Source organism: Pipistrellus kuhlii, unplaced genomic scaffold (genome assembly GCF_014108245.1).
Source record: "Pipistrellus kuhlii isolate mPipKuh1 unplaced genomic scaffold, mPipKuh1.p scaffold_m20_p_64, whole genome shotgun sequence".
NCBI classification, from domain to species: domain Eukaryota; kingdom Metazoa; phylum Chordata; class Mammalia; order Chiroptera; family Vespertilionidae; genus Pipistrellus; species Pipistrellus kuhlii.
The window spans coordinates 1,025,765-1,047,778 of NW_023425567.1; the positions used below are offsets into that span (position 1 = coordinate 1,025,765).

At 68.1% G+C, this 22,014-nt stretch overlaps 1 protein-coding gene across 6 annotated transcripts in view; it reads right to left on the reverse strand.

Annotated features, from left to right (window-relative positions):
- Positions 1-5,922: 5,922 nt before the first annotated feature.
- The window catches only part of PRR5 (proline rich 5), a 41,153-nt gene continuing 25,061 nt past the window's right edge, over positions 5,923-22,014 (reverse strand). For 3 of the 6 annotated variants that reach the window (XM_045575086.1, XM_045575085.1, XM_036420251.2), the window contains 7 exons: positions 18,825-18,905; positions 16,492-16,540; positions 15,308-15,365; positions 11,332-11,418; positions 10,920-11,060; positions 9,043-9,178; positions 5,923-7,695 (listed from right to left, as the gene is read on the reverse strand). In XM_045575086.1, the coding sequence (XP_045431042.1) occupies positions 6,750-7,695; positions 9,043-9,178; positions 10,920-11,060; positions 11,332-11,418; positions 15,308-15,365; positions 16,492-16,540; positions 18,825-18,905 (1,498 nt within the window). In that variant the 3' untranslated portion in view covers positions 5,923-6,749. Of the gene's footprint in view, positions 7,696-9,042; positions 9,179-10,919; positions 11,061-11,331; positions 11,424-15,307; positions 15,366-16,491; positions 16,541-18,824; positions 18,906-22,014 lie in introns of all 6 variants that reach the window. The other 3 variants (XM_045575087.1, XM_036420252.2, XM_036420253.2) reach the window with 2 other exon arrangements.

Sequence of the window (22,014 nt, forward strand, 5' to 3'; positions counted from 1 at the left end):
GGGCAGGAACAGGTCCCCGCAAGTTCACTCTGCACACATTCCGGAAGCTCTGCTCCCGCCGGCAGGGGAGGGGCTGATACCAATACAAACACACACACATAGGTGCCAGGCCCTGTGCTGGCACCGAGCGTGAGTGAATGGCCCGATTCTCCCATCGCCCTGTGAGGAGGTATCGATGCCCGCTGCAGCAGCTCAGAGGTGGAGCATTGACCTATGAACCAAAAGGTCACAGTTTGATTCCCAGTCAGGGCACATGCCTGGTTGCAGGCTGGATCCCCAGTGGGGGGTGTGCAGGAGGCAGCTGGTCAATGACTCTCACATTATGGATGTTTCTATCTCCCTCTCCCTCTCCTTTCCTCCCTTAATGCATATACACTGAGTGGCCAGATATGATGATCTCTGAATACATAATAATCTGGCCACTCAATGTGTGTGTGTGTGTGTGTGTGTGTGTGTGTGTGTGTTGGAGGCCGAGTGCATGCATTCCTGCATGGGTGGGCTCTGGCCAGCCTGGCCAGGGGGAGGGGACATGGGTGGTTGGCCGGCCTGCCTGCCTGCTGTTGAACTCCTGGTCGAGGGGACAATTTGCATATTAGCCTTTTTTATATAGGATATACACTGAGTGGCCTGATTATTATGCATTCAGAGATCATAATAATCTGGCCACTCAGTGTATATACTAGAGGCCTGGTGCACGAAATTCGTGCACAGGTGTGTGTGTGGGTCCCTCAGCCCAGCCTGCACCCTCTCCAATCTGGGACCCCTCGGGACGGCTGGCTCCTAATCACTCACCTGCCTGCCGGCCTGATCCCCTAACTGCTCTCCTCTGACAGTCTGATCGCCTCTAACTGCCTCTGCCTCAGCCCTGCCACCATGGCTGTCAGGAAGGTCGTCCAGAAGATGTTCAGTCTAATTAGCATATCACTCTTTTATTGTACAGGTTATTAGTAGAGATTAAGACTGTCCATATTTTACAGGTAGGGAAATCAAGGCACAGAAGGGCTAGCAACACAAGGTCACAGAGCCAGCTGTAAACCACTCACGTGGGCGTTATTCCCTGTGAGCTGCAGGGCAGCCTGCCGCTCATGATGCCAAGCGAGAGGGGAGTACACGGGCGAGAAGGGACTTGGGGAGATTCCTCGGCTGGTCCCCTGCCTTCCAGCGGCCCAGACACCTGGGCGGGGCCCAGACCGGCTGCCAGAGTCCAGGAGCCACACAGGAAGGTCTCTGGGGCCGGACTGGGGCCGGTGTGCCACTGGCAGAGCCCCACACAGGAGCATCTTTGAGGCTGTCCCCACCCCCAGTGCCGGGCCTGGGCACCTGTGACACATCTTCCTGGGGCTCGGAGAGTGCCCACCGGGGAGAGGCAGAGCCCACGGGGAAGGTGCGGGCGCTGCGGCCACACAGCGGCCCTGGGGCCTCGGACAGTCACGGAGGCCTCCCTGCCTCAGTCTCCCCACCTGTGAAAGGGGACAGTAACTGCCCCTGCCTCCCGAGGCTGTGGCGAGGGAGGGGGAGGCCACCACGCACGCCGTGAGGGCTGACAGCCGGGCGCCGGGGACCACCCTGGGGAGGCGGCCAGCAGGCCCACGTTCACCTGCTCACACACTGACTCCTCCTGCTGCCCCGTGCCTCAGTTTCCCCGTGAGTGAAAGGGTGCAGTCAGGGAACGGGATGGCGTTTTGAACGTGGTGAGATCGTGCACTGGGCCCTTCCGGGACGGCTGGGCTCTGGCTGCCTTCTCTAACCGAAGCCAAGAGCCACACGGACGCGGCTTGTGGGGGAGATGCCACACGTCCACGGGACCAGTCGGTTCCCAGACCCTCAAAGGTCCCAGTGAGGTCAGATCGGGACGATGAGGGAGTTTCCCATCAGCTGCCACCAGCTCCTGTCAGCTCCTCCACAGGCGTCTCCACCCTTACAGGTGAGTTACCTCCATCCACGTGTGACCCACAGCGCCATACCCTCCCCGTCTCACTGCCTCGCTCCTGTCCTTCTTCCGCCTCGGCGGCCGCCGCCTTGGGGAAGCCCTCCCTGGCCACTCAGGGCCTGGCTTCTCTGTCACCGGGAGCAGACGCTGGGTCCCTGTGGGCCGGCCGGCTCCGGTCAGCGCCCTGGGTCCCTCTCCGCCCCCTGCCGGTCTGAGGAATGGTTTGTCCCACATCCAGGAGGAACTCACACACAGGACCTAAAACTGCCGCCGGAGACATCCAGACCTGACTGCTGAGTCTGAAGACTGAGCTCTTCTCACCCGGACCCACCTCCGCCTGCGCACAGCCTCTCTGCAGTCCACACCCCCACGTCTGCGGCCCTGTCCCCCCCACGGCCCCCACAACTCCCCCCCCACACACCTCCCCACCCCCTCACCCCCGAAACCCCCACGGGCAGACAAGCAGCGCGGGAGCCCCTCCTCCAGCTGGCCGCCTCCTGGAGGGTCCGTGTCCCCCTCCCGCACCGCAGGGGGGGTGGGAGGGGGGAGCCCCAAAGCGGGGGGGGGGGGGGAAAGCTCCGGGGTAGGGGGGGTCCAGGGTGGGGGGGAACCGGGGGCGGGGGGGTTGCCCAGGGTAGGGGGGGCCCAGGGTGGGGGGTGCCTGGGGGAGGGAGGGGGTGCCCGGGGGGGGGGGGAGCCCGGGGCTGGGGGGGGTGCCCGGGGAAGGGTGGTGCCCTAGGGCGGAGGGGGCCCCGGGGCGGGGGGTGCCCGGGGGCGGCGGGGGGAGCCCCGGGGCAGGGAGGTGCCCCGCCAGGGGCTGCAGGACCCCCAGGGCTCCCCCACCCAGGGCGGGAGCAGAGGGAAAGCAGGGCTGGTGCGCTGGGGGCTTACTGTGGGCTCCGTCCCCTGCGGAGCGGGCAGCACCCTGGGTCGGGCCGCCTCCCCTCCCCGTGCTCCCCGCCGGGGGGCGCCGGTGAGTGTGCGGCCCCGGGGGCCCCGGTCAGAGGCCCGGTCAGGGGAGGGGGGCGGAGTGCGGGCGGAGTGGGCGGCCGGACCCGGTAAACCGGAAGGGAGGGCGGCGGAGGCGGGAGGGACCCGCAGCACCGTCTGGGCCCCGACCCGCATGGGCCTGCCCCCCGAGCCCGCCCCCCGGAGCCCGGAGCCCGACCGCACCCCGGAGCCCGGAGCCCGACCGCACCCCGGAGCCCGCCCCCCGGAGCCAGACCGGACCGCCCCCCGGAGCCCGCCCCCCGGAGCCCGACCGCCCCCCGGAGCCCGGAGCCCGACCGCCCCCGGAGCCAGCGGCGCCCCCGCCGGGCACAGAGCACTCCCCGCCCGGCTCACCTGCCGCCGCCGCACCTGGGCCCGGTCCGCCCTCCCCGTCCCCGCCCCCCCGCCCCCGGGGCCGCTGGGTCAGGGGGCCGGGGCTCCGCCTTGTGGGCGGGGAGGGGAGGGGAGGGCGCAGCAGCCGGGCACCGGCGGGGAGGGCGGAGGGTGGCACCGGCGGGAGTGGCCCTTGCCCGGCCGGCGCCCTGCCCCCGGGGTGGAGGGTGGGCGGGTGCGCACCGCGGGGAAGGGTGGGGTTTGCCAGGCGCTGAGAGGAAGCAGTAGCTCATCCAGGGCTGGACAGTGGGGTGTCCCGGGGCATCTACAATTGGGAGCATTTGCCGAGCCCTCAGCCCGAGCCTAGGCCGGTCACCAGGTGTCCTTCCAGCCCAGGCCAGGCGGTGTGAGAGCTGCTGGGTTTGGCCTGGAGGGCGGGGGGAGGGACCTGTTTCCTCCCCTCCCCTCCCTCCCCTCCCCTCCCCTCCCCTCCCCTCCCCAGTCCAGTGGGGCACCAGAGACACCCGGCTGGCATCCTGTGACGCAGAGATCCAGGCTTAGGGTGACGCAGAGGTGGCTTGCTCTGTCTGTGGACTCCACATTGAGTGTGCCAATGAATTCTTTTTTGTTTAATCTAGTTTGAGCTATTTCTTGCAAGGTGCCACATGATAAAATATCTTTATACCTTTTATTTTTTATCGATCTCAGAGATGGGAGAGGCAGAGAGATAGAAACATCAATGATGATGCCGAAACCGGTTTGGCTCAGTGGATAGAGCGTCGGCCTGCGGACTGAAAGGTCCCAGGTTTGATTCCGGTCAAGGGCATGTACGTTGGTTGGTTGCGGGCACATTTCCAGTAGGGGGTGTGCAAGAGGCAGCTGATCAATGTTTCTCTCCCATTGATGTTTCTAGCTCTCTATCGCTCTCCCTTCCTCTCTGTAAAAAATCAATAATATATATATATATTTTTACAAATATATATATATGCTTTTATTAATTTCAGAGTGGAAGGGACAGGGAGAGAGAAATGTCAGTGGTAAGAGAAAACATTGATTGGCTACCCACCGTCTGGGCATGTTGACCCAGAATCGAACCGCGATCTCCTGGTTCGTAGGCCCACACTCAACCACGGAGCCGCTGGGGGTGCGGGGCGGAGGCGAGGGGTGGGGCGCTAGGTCAGACCTCCTCCCAGCACCCATTTGCTGGGCTTCGCCTGGAGCTCCATGTGGCTTCTCCTTCCCGTCTGGAATGCAGACCTCTCTCTCTCTGCGGAACCACCCATGGGAGACCCCTCTCAGAAAGAGGGCCGAGGGGCGGGTCCGTTTTAAAAAGCACTTTGCACGGGAGCGAGAGAGAGCACCCTGTCCGGCCGGCGGCGCTGTTTTTCCGGGGTGCCCCCGCCCCGCAGGGGTGCACTCTCCTCGCCTGTGTCTGTGCAAAGCTCACACAATCCCCACACAGCTCAGCTCAGCACAGCCCAGCGGCCGTCACACACCCAGTAAAGCAGCGCACACAGTGGCTGTGGGCGCGGGAATGCGTGCCGGCCCGTTCACAGTCGGAGGGGAGAGAGAGAGCAGGCGCGGGGAGTCCAGGCGGCTGCCCCCGCCCCATTGTCCGTGCCCCCAGCCCAGTGCCCCCTTCCCCTCTGTGGCCGCAGCAGTCACGCCCTGCACTCCCAATGCTCCGGACAGAAGGATGGAGCGGAGGGCGTGCCGAGCGGCGCGACGGTCCAGCTTTATCACATTTGCTCTCGCCGTGGTTAGGAAGCCGGAGCGCAGTGCTCCCCAAGCAGCCGACTCCGCACGCATGGCGGCGGCGGGGCTGGAGGGAGGGGACGCAGGCCCCGGCCGGGACTTGGCTCTTGTTTTCTCCCAGAGGAATGTCCTGCCGCTGCCTGAGCCCGGGCGGTGCTGCCTGGAACCGTTACCCCGAGAGCAACATGTCCGGGCCCAGTGCGGGGACAGCGGTGTGCGCCCGGGCGGTGCTGCCTGGAACCGTTACCCCGAGAGCAACGTGTCCGGGCCCAGTGCAGGGACAGCAGCGTGCGCCCGGGCGGTGCTGCCTGGAACCGTTACCCCGAGAGCAACGTGTCCGGGCCCAGTGCAGGGACAGCAGCGTGCGCCCGGGCGGTGCTGCCTGGAACCGTTACCCCGAGAGCAACGTGTCCCGGCCCAGTGCGGGGACAGCGGCGTGCGCCCAGGCGGCCGGCAGACCAGGTCCCCCCCGTCCTGGGGGCCCGCAGACCAGGTCCCCCCGCCCCGGGGGCCGGCAGACCAGGTCCCCCCGCCCTGGGGGCCGGCAGACCGACCAGGTCCCCCCGCCCCGGGGGCCGGCAGACCAGGCCCCCCCGCCCCGGGGACCGGCAGACCAGGCCCCCCGTCCTGGGGGCCAGGACCGGAGACCCCGCAGGTCAGGGCTGCCTTGCTGCTGTCACAGGCGGGGTCCCCTCCAGGTTTCCCATCCCCCCCCCCCCCCCCCCCCCCCCAGCCACTGCATTTGTTGTTCACATGGATTGCAGAGCACAGCCCCTGCCTCTCACAGGCTGTGCGAATGGTTTGGATCTAACTTTTTAAAAATATATTTTTATTGATTTCAGAGAGGAAGGCAGAGGGAGAGAGACATCCATGAGAGAGAACGGTCGACCAGCTGCCTCCTGTGCACCCTCCACTGGGGATGGAGCCTGAAACTCGGGCCTGTGCCCTGACCGGGAATGAACTGTGACCTCCTGGTTCATAGGTCGATGCTCAGCCGCTGAGCCACACAGGCTGGGATGGATCTCTGCCTTTTAAGGCCCAGTCATTGCACTGAGTGGACGGACACACACTGCTCACCCGTCCCCTGCCCGCAGACGCCTGGGCTGCCACCCCTTCCGGCTCTCCCGGGAGGTGCTCCGAACACGGTGGGCAAGGACCCCGAGCCCCCGCCTCCGCTCGCTGGGGGCACATTCAGCCTTCCTAATTACAGTCCAATGTCACTTTCGTGGCCAGTGGAAAATCACCAAGTCACACCTACTGCCTGGCCTTTCTCCTCGAGTCCTCCCCAGCCGGTGGGGATCCTCCTCTCCCCCCACAGGGGTTCCTGGGCCACAGCCCGCCCGGCAGCCCCTCCAAAGCCTCCTGGAGTGAACCAGCGGAGTGCAGTGGGTGCTCCAGGACAACCTGGCCCAAGGGCATTTTGGGGTGCACATGTATACCCCAGACAAATGTAAACTTGGAGGTGCAGTCAGGGAAGCTCAGGAGGCCCCGGTGTTTTCCTAGATGCCAGCTCTCCGGTGGGAGTGTGGGGATGTGGGTAGGAGGCTCCAGGGACCTGGCTCCTGCTCCTCGGTGACCCTTGGCTTCCGAACTGGCCTGGGGGCCTCGCTGGCTGACAGATGGGCCCGTCACCCACCAGAGTGCCCTGGAGTGACTGTGTCCCCCAATTCCTTCTGAAGCCGTCACTCCGTGGAGTTGCATCCGGAGGTGAAGTCACGAGGGTGGGGCCTGATGGCCAGGATTAGTGTCCCTGTGCGAGGGAGCCGACTCCAGCGCGAGCTGGGCTGACACGTTTTATTCCTCCCCCGTCCTGTCCTGCCCACGGCCAGTGAGGGCAGGCGGCGCCCAGGGTCCGGACACGGGGTGTGCCACGGGGAGGGGGTGGCAGGTGGGTCCGAGGGCCGTTCCGGGGCCTGGTCACGCGGCCTGAGTCACAGTCTCCGTGGGTGTGGGCGTGGCGTGCTGGGCGGAGTGAGTGATGATGCCCACCCAGCACGCAAGGCTGGCCCGTGCACCTGTGACCGCAGGAGGCAGGTGAGCCGGGGTGCGGACACCCAGGACAGGGGCACTGGGCCGGGGAGAGGGGGAGCAGCGATGGTTTTCCACCAAAGAGGGAGATGCTGCTGTGGCCGGGCTGACCGGGGACCGGCTGGGACAGAGTAAAAACCTCTCTCTCTCTCACGCACACACACACACACGCGCACACGGCACACGGGCTCAGTAAAAAACGCGCGGCCCTCACACGAAGCTCTGCCGGCCGTGGTCCCCCTCGAACGCCACGCCGTCCGCCCCGCCGCGCCGGCCGAAGTCGATGAAGATGCCCTCGCTGTCCGAGTCCGCGGACTCCAGGACGCGGTCCACCAGGTGCTCGGGGCTGGAGGCCGGGGAGCCGCGGGCGGGCCCGGGCCCGGGGGGCCGAGGCGGGGGGTGCAGTCTGCTGGGGCAGGGCCCGGACTGGGTGCCCGGGGAGGGCGCGCGGTCCCCCGCGGGGCCGGGGCCGGGGCCGGGCGCGTCCGGGCAGGAGGGCAGCTCGGAGACGGAGTGCCGGCGCACGCCCGCGCCCGCCGCGCCCTCTGCCTCGTGCTCGGCCACGGGGTTCAGCAGCGGCGTGTTGTAGCTCTTGGAGCGCACCACCGGGGTCTTGGCCAGGACGTCGCCCGAGCGGGAACGGCGCAGCAGGTGCTTCTCTGCGGGCGGACGGACGGACGGACAGGCGGGCGTCAGCTCGGGGCCGGGGAGGGGGACAGGGTGTCCCAGGCCCTCCCTCCGGCCAGATCCGCGGCCCCGCCCGGGAGTGCGGACTGGGGACGGAGTGGCCAGCCGGGCGCAGAGGCCGGGGCGGGAAGAGCGATGAGAACTGGGCCCGTCGCCCACCCGATGCCACGGGGTGAACTGTCCCCCGGTTCCTCTCGAAGCCCTGCCCGCCGCGGGGAGGTGGGTCTCTAAGGTTACATGAGGTCACGGGGCTCCCACCTCCCGTCTCCCCCGAGGTGGCCTCTGGAGCGGCAGGTCTCGGTGGGGCGTGGGCGTGGGGGCTGCTCAGGCAGGGGGGCTGGGGGCTAAGACTGGCCGGTGTCTACCCCCAGCCCCGGGCAAAGCCAAGAAATCTCCTGGGCAGCTCAGACCGTCCTCAGAGCTGCAGTCTTGTGTGTGTGGGCGTGGGAGGGTCTGGGCGGGGGTGGCGGTAGGAGAGGGTAGGTGCCACTTTGGGGCAAGCAGCGAGGGGCCCTTCAGCGTGAGGTCAGCGCTGGGGTTTATTCCGATCCCAGGAGCCCGGGGGGCGGGGAGGACCCGGGGTGACTGCCCAGGAGCAGGTCTCCACTCCCACTCAGGACCCGCAGTTCCGCAGAGTGCCACCAGGTGGCAGGGCTGAGTGTGCGGAGTGGCTCAGAGGCACCTCAGAGTCCCCTCCAGCCGCCAGGGTCCCGGGGCGGAGACGTGCCCGGTGTGAGGGAGGGGGGGGGCACAGGACGAGGACGGTCCTGCACTGCTGTCCCCTCGCTGGGGCCGGGGTGTTCCCCCTCCCCCTCCCCCCAGGCCGGGCTCCTCCGGGCACTTCGGCCGCAGCCACGGCCAAGGCTGGGCTCCCTGGAGCTCCCTGCCCGCAGCCAGGTCCTCCTGGCACTCATCTGGGGACCATGCACTCCGTGGTCTGCCTCTCCTGGCGGAGGGAGCCGAGGGTGGGGCGTGGTCTCGACTGACCCCCCAGGCCCAGGCCCAGGCCCAGGCGCACAGTAGGTGCAGTTTCCATTGGTGAGTGAACGGTGGGCTGCCATTAAAGGAGCAATGGCTGTTTCTGCGGACACGCCAGGCAGCCCGGGACGCCAGCGGCTCCACCCCACTCCTCCCGGGGCCTCCCCAGGTGAGCCCGGTTTCTGGGGCTCGGCCACGTGCTGTCCACTCTGCCCGGCAACGTCCTGACTCCTCGGGGCAAAGGACGACATCCCCGCGGTGTCGGAGGGACCGTGAAGGAGGGACCCCAGGGGACCGCCTCAGAGCGACAGGCCTGGCACACGCCCAGGGCCGGGACCTACCGAGGACGCAGGAGTGTGTGAAGGAGCCCTCGCCGGAGCAGAGGCCGTAGGTGCCCAGGTAGGGCGACACCACCTTCTGCACCAGCGTCTCCAGGCGCAGGTAGTCCTTGGTCACGCCGCGGGCCTCGTGCACGCCCTGTGAGAGGGGAGGTCACCCACACAGCCACCTCCAGCACCTGCCCTCCCCCAACGCCCTCCCCTCCCCCCAAAGCCACCTCCAGCGCCCTGCCCTCCCCTCATGCCCATCAAGACCCCCTCCCAGCCCTGGCTGGTTTGGCTCAGTGGATAGAGCATCAGCCTGTGGACTGAAGGGTCTTGGGTGCGATTCCTGCCAAGGGCACAGGCCTGGGCTGCAGGCTCAGTCCCCAGTGGGGGCGTGCAGGAGGCAGCCAATTGATTCTCTACCATCATTGATGTTTCTCTCTCTTCCTTTCCCCTCTGAAATCAACAAAAACATATCTATATATCTATATATCTATATATCTATATATCTATGTATATATATATATATATATATATATATATATATATATATATATATATAATTTTTTTTCACCCCCCCTCCCCGCCCGGCCTCACCCCCCGCCCGGCCTCACTCCCTGCCCGTTAGTAGGAACCGTGTCCCTGTGGGCGAAGCACAGGGCGCACAGTAGGCCCTCCACACATGCTGCCCAGCAGCTGTGACTCCAGAGGCATCTGGAACTTTAGATCAGTGGGGACAGGTTCACTGGGACAAGGTCATGCCAAGTGTGGGCCACGCGGGGGAGGGGGGGGGCAGAGCAGAGCCTTGTGGCTGGGGAGGCACCCACAGGCGCAGGAGGGGCAGTCTGGAGGACCAGGGCAGCACCACCTGCAGGACGGGGCTCCTGGGATCCCGGCGTCGGGACCTTACTCCTTGGCTCTAAATCCCAGCCGAGTGGCGCCCGCTCCCCAGGGGCATGCTGGGGGCTTCACATCGATTTCTCCCTGATATCACTGAACCTGCCTGCCAACGGGCGGCTTGCGAGACAAGGCCTCCAGCTTCAGCCCGGCCAGGTTTGACTGGACACCCCCGGGACCCCTGCTTGGCCGGCCTGCTGCCCCGGAGCCGCCAGGCCACCTCAGCTCCCGGCTGTGCCTAACCCCAACCCTAACCCTCAGCTCCCAGCTGTGCCGCCTCCACAGCCACCGGCCACGCTGCTCTGGGCTCCCCGGCTGCCCTGGCCGCAGGCCCACCCGCACTGATCCTGCCTGACCAGGATCCCCCGTGCAGGGCGTCCACACTGAGCGCCTCGGAGCAGGACGGACTCCGGTGCCGGGCTGCTGGCCTGTCAGCTGCAAGCACGTGGCTCCTGGCGGGGACGCGGTTTCCCTGCCGGTGCCGCCTCGGGCCTGGGACAGGGAGCGGAGCCCGCACAGGGCTGGCTGCCGGCCCATACAGGGCCCGGGTGGAGCCCAAAGGCCCAGCCTGCAGTGGAGGCTGCTGGGGGCCCTCAGACCCTGTCCTGGGCAGGGCATTCACCCCGGCTGCTAGGAGTGTGGCTGCCCCCTCACAGCTGCTCTCTACCCCCCCCAGCTGTCCCCTCGGTGAAGCCTCCCCCCCAGAGCTGTCCCCTCGGTGAAGCCTCCCCCCAGAGCTGTCGGGGCCTGTGGGGTGTGGGGGAGGCGGCTGGTCCCGGTCACGCTCCTGGGCACCCAGGGGACCAGGCTGAGGCCGACCTTCCTGGAACCCGGGCTCTGCCCAGCGCGCCGTCCCACCCCTAGTGTGCCAGCTGCGAGTCTGCCCTCTTCACGCCCGCCCCAGGCTCTTCCCGACGGCCCCTGCTGTGACTCCTGTGGGCCCAGGCCCTCGTCTCGGCTCTGCCTCCGGGGCCTGCCCGGGCCCGGCGTGCGCCCACCTGGAGCACCAGCAGCATCTGCACGATGGCGGGGGGCACCCGGGCGTGGGCACGGGCCAGCGCGTCCTCCAGCTTCACGCTGAGCGTGATGGCGTCGCGGAAGTGCAGCAGGGCCAGCTGGCGCACCGACGGCTCCTTGCCCTGCGGACAGCACGCCGCCGGTCACGGGCGCCCAGACACCGGGCAGCGACCACTGGCCTGTCCCACCCGGAGCCCCCACTGCGCGCTGGGCACGGCCTACTGCGCGCCGCTCAGGCTTTGCAGGGCCCTTCGAAGGAACCGCCTTAGGTCCACCCTGTGGGTGGGAGGCAGGTTTGAGGGGCCGGAGGCAGCCTGGAACGGCCGCGCGGGCAGGGGCGCCCCTCCCCGGCCGGGGGGTCACGGCGGCCTGGGGGCCGGGCCCGGGGTGCACCTGCACGGGGTAGAAGATGGCCTGCAGCGTGGGCAGCACGTCGCTGAAGAAGAAGTCCCACGTCTCGGCCAGCGAGTCCAGCAGCTTCTGTCCTGTGGGCACAGGGGCCGTCACCACCGCCCGTCCCTCCCGAACGGCGGCAGAACCACACCCTCCCGGGCCGGACGCGTCTCCCGCCCGCAGGGGCGGCGCTTAGGCTGGCCTGGGGCCCACGCGAACCTTCCTGGGCCTCAGTTTCCCCACTAAGATGAACGAAACGAGCTCCACAGGGCCTGGCGCAGAGCGAGTGCTGGCGTGTGCTCGCTGTGGTCCCCGGTCCTGCCCACACCGGACCCTCAGGGGCCAGACGCACACAAGTGCACCCCCTCTCCCGCCCCCCAACGGGAGCTTCTGCTCATGTCTTGTCTCATCTCATTCACTAACCGCCCTGCCAAGGAGCTGAGGAACCCACCCGCCCACCTGACTCCCCTCCCCTCCCTCTGCTCACCCACCCGTCTGTCCACCGGACAGATGTCTACAGGACGTCCACACGGCCAGACCCTGCCCTGGGAACCTAACAACCCGCCCCCCCTCCCCGGACCGGGAAGCAGGGGCTGGACAGCCGATAGGAGGACGATGGCACGGGGCCACTGCGCTGGACGAGGGAAGGGAAAGCCTCCGAGGTTCAAGGTCTTTCTCAAGGGCCTGGGTCCCCGACACCCCAGGGTGCCTGAGGGGACTCTGGGAGCCAGGGAGACCATTTCCAGCCACAGCAACACGCCCCGGAGGAGAGGAGAGCCGGTGAGCCGGGCTGAGTTAGGGTGTTTGCCGTACTGACCGGCACCCGTGGGTGGGAGCCAGCGAAGTGGGTGTGCGGGAAGCAGGTGGTCCGGCCAGCCCTGAGGGGGAGGGTGCTGTGCCCAGGGGAGGGTGCCAAACCTGGGGGACGGGGCAGCCGAGGGCCCCACGCTGGCCCGGGACCCCCAGGAAATGCCAGTGCAGACCTCAGCCCGCCCGCTGGGAAGACCAGAGTTCGGACGAGAGGCTGCCCGGCAGGAGGAGCCGGCCCCACCTGCAAGCCCACGAGGCACCAGCAGGAGCGTGGTGGGCATCTCTGGGCAAGGAGGGGCCAGTGGCCCCCGCGGGAGGCCTTCCAGACTGCACTGCTCCTGCCTGACCACTGAGGTTTCCATGGGAACGAGTCTCACTTCCTTGTGCTCTGGGCCCCATGCCCTCCGTCCGGAAAGGCCTGTGGGTGCTGGGCTGGGAGGGGGCCTGGCTGGGGGTCCCGGGAGGGGGCCTGGCTGGGGGGTCCCGGGAGGGGGCCTGGCTGGGCCACCCAGGGAGGCCCAGGCAGCCTGGTGGGTGGTGCCGGCCTCTCTGCCCAGCAGCCAGCTCCCGTCCGCCCCGGCCCACGTGGGTGTGCGGTGGGACAGGCGGGTGCTGCGGCCCCAGCAGGTCTGCCTGAGCACAAAGGTCCCTTCAGGTCCCGCCATCGCCGGCCGCGGGGTGCTCTGGGCGTGGGCCCGGCCAGCGTCCGCGGGCTCAGGACATCTCCGCCCGGAGGGAGAGGCAGGGGAAGCAGACGCTGCCGCACGGAGCCCAGGCCCGGCGGACCGCACGCTGGCCGAGGCCCGGATCTCCGCTGGGACCGAGGCCGGGGGGGACGGTCAGGCAGCACTGAGCTGGGCTCTGCTGTGGGCCCAGGGGAGCCCGGCACCGAGCCTCGGCGTGTTTCTCTGTAAAATGGGGGCAGTGACTGTCCCCGTGCGGGCTGAGATCAGGTGCGCGGGGAGTGTGGCTTCACCACTGTGACGCTGAGCGGGGCCACGGCAGCGGCTGGGGCCCCAGGGGGCAGTCAGCCTTCCTTTGCCAAGTGCCGAGGCGGGCTCTGGGCTCGGGTCTCAGCCCGGCTCCGGAGTCCCCAGGGACTGCGACGACCACGGGCTGGCTGCTGAGGGGGCCATCCTGGCTGCGGCTGGAGTCCACTCCCTCCCAGCAGCCCTCGTGCTGAGACCACCCGCCCACAGCCTGGGACGGGTCCCGGGAGGAGCCTCCACCTCCGGGCTGGCCTCCAGGCTTCTCATTTGCAGGAATCGCTCTACTTGGGAGCCCACGTCCACGGCATTCGTGGAGGCGCAGACAGGAGCCGTGGTGGGGGTCCGGGGCCGTCCCGGGGGCGGCCACCCGGTCCAGCAGAGCCCCCGTGGGGACATGGCTGGGTGCAGGCAGCCGTCCCTGGGAAGAACTCTCCCTGGGACCCAAACCGGGCGGGAGGCTCTCCAGGCTGTTCTCGGGGTGGCAGGCCGGTGACTGTTACCTTTGCAGGGCCGAAGGGGGCCAGGCGTCTGGAACAGACTATTTTCCGAGACTCTACTCAAGGGCCACCGCCTCCATGCAGGCCTCCTGGATTGCCAGCGAAACCAATCCCTTCCCCCTGACGCGCAGCACACGGACTTCCACCACCTGGTGTCCCCGTGGCTGTGAGGCCGGTCTCCTCCGGCCCCAGGTCCCCAAGGCCACCGGGCTGGCACGTGCTGAGCGTGTGGATGGAGGATGACGGACCCCAGAGTCTGAGACGGGGACGGAGCCAGAGGACAGGCTGCCTCTGCGGCTGGAGAACGGCCCCGGGCCTGTCCCCGAGGCCGGGGGGTGGACGGGGCGGGCACTCCTTGCCCGTGGCCTGGTGGACACGGCGCTGTGGGCAGGCCTCCACCAGCCACACAAAGCTCCCCTTCTCCGGCGAGCCCACTCCCCGGGCTGGCGCCGGTGGGAGGCGGCCACGGGGAATGTGCCGGAATGCGCCGAGTCAGGAGAGGGGCGTGGGCGGGCGTCTCCGCCAGGTGCCAAACCCTCCCTGCCCGGCCTGCGGGCTTCCAGCACCTCCTCTGGGAAGCTGGCCCGAACCCCCGGCCCCACAGCTGAGGTCCGTGTGCCCCTTCCCGGCTCCAGCCTCCGCAGCTCCCACCCGCCATGCCCGGGGTGAGGGAAGGGCGGGGGTTGTGGAAGGAACGGGGATGCAGCTCGGAGTTCATTCAGAGCTGCCAGGCCTCAGTCTGCTCCTCTGCTAAATGGAGCGACACCCCTTCTCTCCCCGGTCAGAGTGAGGGCTCGAGGAGGCGTCTGGAGCAGCAGAGAGAAGAGTGTGGCTGGAGCCGTGGCCATGTGGCCTGGGCGCCCCCGAACCCCACCGTGACTCAGTTTCCCCTCTGTTCAGGGGCTACAACAATGGTACCTCCTGCACAGGCTGCTGGGGGACCTGGTGGGTTAGAGTCAGGAAAGTGTCTACAGAGCAAGCATGTGCTCTGTGCCCCGTGCATAGTAGGTGCTCAGCAAACACTCACAGAACTGACCCCAGCACCGGCCTGGACGCAGAGGGCGCTCGCAGAGGTGTATCGGCTGAGCCGGCTCTCGCGTCCCCTGACCCTCCCTAAGGAGGCCCCCCTTCGGCGGTGGCCCGGGGCCTGCAGACACTGGGAGCCTGAGGGGGTGGGACCGGGCACACCCCCACCCCGCTGAGACTCAGGGCCTGGAGGAGAGGGTGGGCCGCCTGCCATCACCGCACTGTTCCTGAGCTGGGCAATGGGAGCCGGGACCCAGAGGCCCCCGGGTGGGTGTGGCCTTAGAGAGAACACTCCCAGCATGCCCGGCAGGGAGCGCCCCGCCCCCCCAGCTGCTCCCCGGGCGTCAGCGACCTCTTCAGGCCACCTTCCCTCAGGCCCAAAGAGCCGCGGGGCCGGCTGCTGCGGGCTGGGTGAGGCAGGGCCTCCTGGGGGCAGAGGCTCCCGGCAGTGGGGTCCCTCCTGGGGTCGGGCCTCAGCCTGCTTCCCGGACCATCGTTTCTGTCCCTCTGAGCCCTCCCGACCAGGAGGCCTGTCCCCCCAGAGCCCTGGAGGCCCAGGCCCCATGGCACCTGCTGTGCCGCCTCCCCGAGGAGCCACGGAGACACAGCCACGCCGGCTGGCGGCGGGCTCAGCTCACGCTGGCCGGCACTCACCCTCATAGAAGCGGATCTTGTCGCGCAGGATGACCATGCCCTTCGTCAGCAGCTGGTTCTGGAAGGCACACGGAGACGCCGTCACCGCCTGGGGGTGCCCGGGCTTCCCGGGGGCAACCTGGGCCCAGCGGGAGGGGCTCCCCGACATCCCGCCTCCTACTGGCCAGAGCCCGACCCTCGGCTCGCCCTGGGAGGACACCGCCCGCTGACTCAACCAGGGGTCCTCACGGGACAGGAGGGGGCCGCAGGGACAACCCCAGAGACGGGGGCGCCTGGAGCCTCCGAGAGCCGGCAGGCAGGCGGCCTGCACCCCCACAGCCGGGGGGGGGGGGCGCTGGAGCACGCAGGGCCGCCATGGGGGCTCACCCACAGGGGTCCCGGCCGCGCCAGGTCTCAGCTCCATTAACCCGGCCAACAGGTGCCCCATGCCCACCCATGGGTAAGGGGACAAGCGGGTGCAGACAATGGGGTGGTCCTCGGCTGTAAAGGGAACGAGGCGCCCCCACCTGCCACGGCAGGACCTGCTGTGCTCAGCGAAGGAAGCAGACAGAGGCCAGGTGTGAGACCCCCCCGCCCCCGCCATGAAATGGGGTGTGAGGGGAGGAGAGGGGCGTGGGGCTGATGGTAAACTGAGGTGTCTCTAGGGCTGAGGGAACAATCTGGAACTGACCGTGGAGAAGGCCACAGGGCTGTGACTGCACTGAGAACCCCGCGTGGCAGCCGGCGCGTGGGTCACGCCTGGACAGAGCCGTGTGACCCGGCTGGTCCCGCGTGTCAGCGGCTCTGCGGGCCCGCTGCCCAGACGGGGGCCAGGAGGGCCCCGAGGGGCAGCGCCTGGGCCAGGGGGGCCTTGGCGACATGATCAAATACCGCGGCTCAGGGACCGGGGCTGTGCGGCGACCCAGCACGCACGCCGGGCCCGAGGTGACGGTCCAGGAGGAGGTGGGCACCATGCTAGCACCTCCCGAGTTTATTACTGAACATTCACAACCGCCAGTGGTGGCAGATGGGGAAACTGAGTCATGACTGATACCTAGTGCTCCATGTACCCACTGAGGCGCCTGTCCTTTCCGGCAGGCTCAGGAAGCAACCCCAGCTGGGCCAGAGAGTGGGACCTCCCACTTGGCCAGGGGACCACCCACCTGGGGAGCGGGACCACCCACCTGGGGAGCGGGACCACCCACCTGCAGGTACTCGGTGAAGAAGGACCCCAGCTCTGTCTTCAGCAGCTGCCTGCGGGGAGAGGGGGCAGACAGTGAGGAAGAGGGGTCAGAGACTGCTCAGTGGCAGCGGTCTGCCCCTGGGACCCCGATCCTGGCCCAGGAGCAGCACAGCCTGACCTCAAACAGGAGCTTCAAGAACCGAGGGGGACACTCGGCTACGGGGGCGCTGGATGGCTCATCACGGGCTCTCGTGGGATCGAAGCCAATGGCCAACCACGGATTCGATGCCAATTAATTCACTAACTTAAGGTGCACAGGATGGGGAGGAGCTGGGGCCGTCCGGAAGGACCCACAGGCCCTGGAGTCGGGGGCCTAAGTCCCGGCCCCAGTGACTAGTCCTCTGACCTTGAGCGACCCCCGACCTCTGTGCCTCAGTTTCCTCACCTGTGAAATGGGGTGATAAGGTGCCCGTTCCTCAGGCTGTGCAATGTGAGGCATGGAAAGTGGGGCAGGCGGCTGGCCCAGAGCCAACTCTCAAAAAAAGGAAGGCCCTGCTGACCTGACAGTCCCGCACTTCGCTTCGAACTGGCTAAACGGGCCGCCCAGACTGGCGCGACTCGGAGGTGGAGTGTCGACCTATGAACCAGGAGGTCAAGGGCACATGCCCGGGTTGAGGGCTCGGTACCCAGGGTGGGCGTGCGGGAGGCAGCCGATCGATGGCTCTTTCTCATCACTGATGCTTCTATTTCTCTCCCCTTCTCCCTTCTTCTCTGAAATCAGTAAAATATATATATTTTTAAAAAGACGTACTGAACTAAGTATGGCAATGCTGTGGTAAATAAAAAGATTGTCTTTGTCTAGAAAAGAGAAGAAGTTGCCCCAAACAGCCTAGCGGGCCCCTCCCCTGACCTCTCCCTGCTTCTCGGGTAAGGATCACGGGGCTGGCCAGGGGGTGCTGGGGCCCAGGCGTCCATCTCTGCGTCCCCCACCCAGACACACACCCCAGAGCGGCCCCTGCTCCATCCAGCCCCCGAGGGCTGGTGACGAGGCACGTGGTCTGGTTTATGCTGCGGAGGGGAGGGGGCAGGCACTGCGGGGGGAGGGGGCAGGCACTGCAGAGGGGGGGAGGGGGCAGGCACTGCGGGGGGGAGGGGGCAGGCACTGCGGGGGGAGGGGGCAGACACTGCGGAGGGGGGGAGGGGGCAGGCACTGCGGGGGGGAGGGGGCAGGCACTGCAGGGGGGGAGGGGGCAGGCACTGCGGGGGGGAGGGGGCAGGCACTGCGGGGGGGCAGACACTGGAGGGGAGGGGGGCAGACACTGCGGAGGGGAGGGGGCAGGCACTGCGGGGGGCAGACACTGCGGAGGGGGGGAGGGGGCAGGCACTGCGGGGGGGAGGGGCAGGCACTGCGGGGAGGGGGCAGACACTGCGGGGAGGGGGGAGGGGGGCAGACACTGCGGAGGGAGGGGGGGAGGGATCAGGCACTGTGGGGGGGAGGGGGCAGGACACTGCGAGGAGGGGGGAGGGGCAGGCACTGCGGGGGGGGAGGGGGCAGGCACTGTGCGGGGGAGGGGGCAGACCTTCGAGGGGAGGGGGCAGGCACTGTGGGGGGGAGGGGCAGACACTGCAGAGGGGAGGGGGCAGACACTGCGGGAGGCCAGCCTATGCTGGATGGTTTGCTCAGGAATTTAGAAGCATTTCCTCTGCTCTGTTGTTTACACAGCAGGTCCCTCAGGCCTGGACAAACCTGCTCCCAAGCAGAGGCATATCAGGACCAGGGCTGCACGGCCCCTTCGGCACCCCGGGGGCTCCTGCCCCCCCCCCCCCCCACCCCGCTGGCCGGAGAAGCCTGAGAAAAGGTGAATGGTCACATGTGGCCTGCTCTCAGGCTTCCCCGGCCCTCCCTCCCGGCCTGGCTCGTGGGGGTACCCCCGCCTGTCCACTCCCGCCTGGAGCTCAAAGGCGGAAGGGAACACAGGGGCAGCACATGCCTCCCTGTAGCGGCTGTGTGACCCTGGGCAAGTCTGCGACCTCTCTGAGCTCGGGCACCTCCACCGACACCCAGCACTATGGCAGCCCCTGGCCTCGCAGTTCCGGGAGCCGGTCCTGGGCTCCTCCCCGGCGCTCAGGGCGACCAGGAATCCACTCCCGTCACGGGCATAGTCCGCCTCTCACAGAATAAACGCCCTACCAGACGCTCCGTCACCGTCAGCAGGGATGCGGGTGCTGTCTTAAGCCTGACCAGATGTGTGTGTGGGGGGGGGCGCAGCAGCGCCAAGGGCCATGGTGTCACTTGTCACAGCCTCAGGTGGAGTCTGGGTGAGGCTGGTGGACGGGCCCGGGGGGCGCACTCACCTGACGCCTTCGTTGAGGCTGAAGAGCTCCTGGTCGGGAAGCCCCTTGCGCTGGAAGACGGCGATCACCCCGTTGTGGATGCTGCAGGAGGGGAGAGGGGAGCTGTGCCCAGGCCAGCCCCCGGCCTCCAGGGGCACCCCCCGGGCCTCCCGTACCCCCCTCCCCCGGCCTCCCGGACCCCCCGGCCTCCAGGGGCACCCTCCCCTCCCCAGCCTCCCGGACCCCCGGCCTCCCGGACCCCCCTCCCCCGGCCTCCCGGACCCCCCGGCCTCCAGGGACACCCTCCCCTCCCCGGCCTCCCGGACCCCCCTCCCCCGGCCTCCCGGACCCCCGGCCTCCAGGGGCACCCTCCCCTCCCCAGCCTCCCGGACCCCCGGCCTCCCGGACCCCCCTCCCCCGGCCTCCCGGACCCCCCGGCCTCCAGGGGCACCCTCCCCTCCCCAGCCTCCCGGACCCCCGGCCTCCCGGCCCTCCTCCCGCCCGTCTCCACCGCAGCCTTCCTGCTCGGTTGGTCGGGGGACAGGCAGGCCGCCCAGAAGCAGGGATGGGCTGTCTCGGCGGGACCCCGTCCACACCCGAACCTCAGTTCCCACCTCAACCCCACAATCCTGTGCCCCAGCCTCCCCTGTGCGTCGGGCCCCGCCCGTCACCCCTCCAGGGTCCTGTGCACCCCCACTCTGCTTCCCTGCCCGTGCTCCTGAGCCCTCCCAGCCCGGTGCACTCCTCCCCACCCGGGCTTCTCAGCCTGGGCATCAGGTGCCCCCTCCCCAGCGGCAGGCCCGGGTCTGCACCAGCCCTGGGGGGGGCGCTGCACACAGCGCTGTCTGCTGCCTGGGCCCCTCCACCCCCCCCCCGCTCCCCTCAGACCCCAGGCGGCCGCCGCTCTGGGCGTCTCTGAGCAGAAGGCGGTTTGTCAGTCACTTGCTTCCTCCGCTGTTACAAAGCCGAGCGCGGGGCCCCGTGTGCCCACACCTGTGCCCTGTGCCGGGCTCGGAGAGGCAGGGTGTAAGTCCCTGGTGAAATCCATCTCCTTCCCCTCCAAACCCACCCATCCCACCGCTGCTGCTGGCTGTCTGCCCCTCCTCTCCCTTCCGCCCGGCCCTCCTCGGTCCCTGGACCGGTCTCCCCTCACCCATTGCCAGTCAGTTCCCGGCCCGGCACCCGCTGCGCAGACAGGCCTGGGCGCTGCATCCGAGGCTCCTCGGGGTGACGCCTCCTGGTTCCCGGCGTCCCACACCCCAAGCCTGTCCGGGAGCCGCCCCGCGGGGCCTGCAGCCACTGCCTTCCTGCCTGCAGGCAGCCTCCTCCCGTCTCAGAGGCCAGCAGCCTTCAGACGGGAGCCAGCTCAGGAGCCACCGCCTCCAGGAAGCCCTCCGGATTCCCTCCCTCTCTGCAAGGACCATGTCCCCGCACTTCGCCGAGTCCCTCCCACGGCCGCACGCTGAAGTTCACCACCTGGCAGGCTGCGTGACTGGTGAGCAGGGGTCCGCTGGACACGCTGCTGGTCACACACAGGGCGGGCCGGGCTGCCACGCTCCTGGTGCCCCATCTGCCTTCCCAGCAGCACGGACTGGCTGCCCACTTCTCAGACGAGGAGACTGAGGCTCAGAGAGGCCAAGCCCCCTAAGGGAAGCCACAGAGCGGGCCCAGCAGCTGCCCTTTCCCCTGCAGCCTCCCGCAGGCAGCGTCCTGGGCAGGTTCCGACTGAGGCCCTGCAGGGACTGACGGACGGGCGGGCGGACAGGCAGGGCAGGGCCGCGGCCCGGTGGGCGGAGGGTCTGAGCGCTGTGGGCTCGATGGGGGTCGTGCTGGTCTCAGCGGATCCCAGCGGAGCCGGGCGCCGGATGCTGGTCACACGTCCGGGCCGCGCGGCCTCTGCCCGGTCCTGCCTGTGAGATGCGGGTCCTGCGTGCGCCCGCCCCTCCGCGGTGAGGACGGAATGCTGGCCTGGCGGGGGCTGGGCCTCAGGTTCCCGGCCAGGATCTCCGCACCCAGCTCCCACCCACAGACTGAAAAAGGGACACCTCGGGAAGTCTGACGGCCACTGGGAAGCAGCTGTCCTAGGGCAGCGCCCTGGAATCCGACAGCTGAGCCCACTCCCAGCCTTTGGGGGCTGCTGGGAGCTTGTGGGGGGCGGGGAGGGGGGCACGGTGCAGGCGGCCCCACCCAGCCACTTCCGAAGCTCAGAGGGGCCGGCCGCGTCCTCCCTGGGCCCCAAGTCAGGCAGCTGGAGCCGGGGCCTCTGAGGCCTCGGCCACCCAGGCCTGTCCTGCTGTTCTCGGGACCCATGCTTACCACTCTGTGCCCCTTCCCTTAAACCAGGGTGCGAAGCCCGGCCCGCGGGCCTATGAGGCCGAGAAATCGCGTGGCCTGGCTCCACGGAGGCGTGTGGGGCGTCATTACACGTTCGACCACATATGGCAGCCAGTGTGAGCGCTGACACGTGCAGGGCCAACTCCCCACAGGGCTTCCGCCCAGAAAAGGGGCGTCCCGTCCCACCCCTCGCTCTAACCCTCTGGACCCCAGCCCACTCCCGTCCCCTGCAAACTGCGGCTCTGCTGACTAATGAGTTTGCCAGCCCCTGCGTAAGGCATTCCGCTCACCCAGAAGTTTTGACTTCAGGTTAAAGACATTAGTACATTATTAAAATGTTTTTTAAGAGTTTTCCCCTAGCAGTGGTTGGCAAACTCATTAGTCAACAGAGTGGCAAACCAAAGCTAGCGAGCCGCAGTTTGCCGACCTACACCACGTGGCTGTGGATAACCAGGCCCGCAGTCTGGCCGCTCAGGGGGTCCAGCCCCTCTGTGACCCACCCCACCGGCTTCCCTCATGGCCCCTCCTGCCTCAATGGCCTTCCTCCACCTCCCTCCTCCCACCCCAAGAGCCAGGCCCTCCTCTCACCCGTGTGGGGAGGGCATCCCCCCACCTCCTGCTCAGGGTTAAACCCCCCCTGGCACAGGGGAGCAGGGTGCCACCTGAGGAACAGGGCATGGCCTTGCACTCTGTCGCCCCCTGTCTGTCCAAGCAGCCCCGCCCACCGGGTCACCTGGCTCCCACCCACTGCCACCCCAGCCCCACCAGCTGGCTCAGGGTGTGGTTTCAGTCCCAGTCTGTCTGCCCACCGGCCTCCGTGTCTCAGCCACACAATGGGCTCCTGTCCCCATCCACACATGGGGCTCAGCGTGGCCTC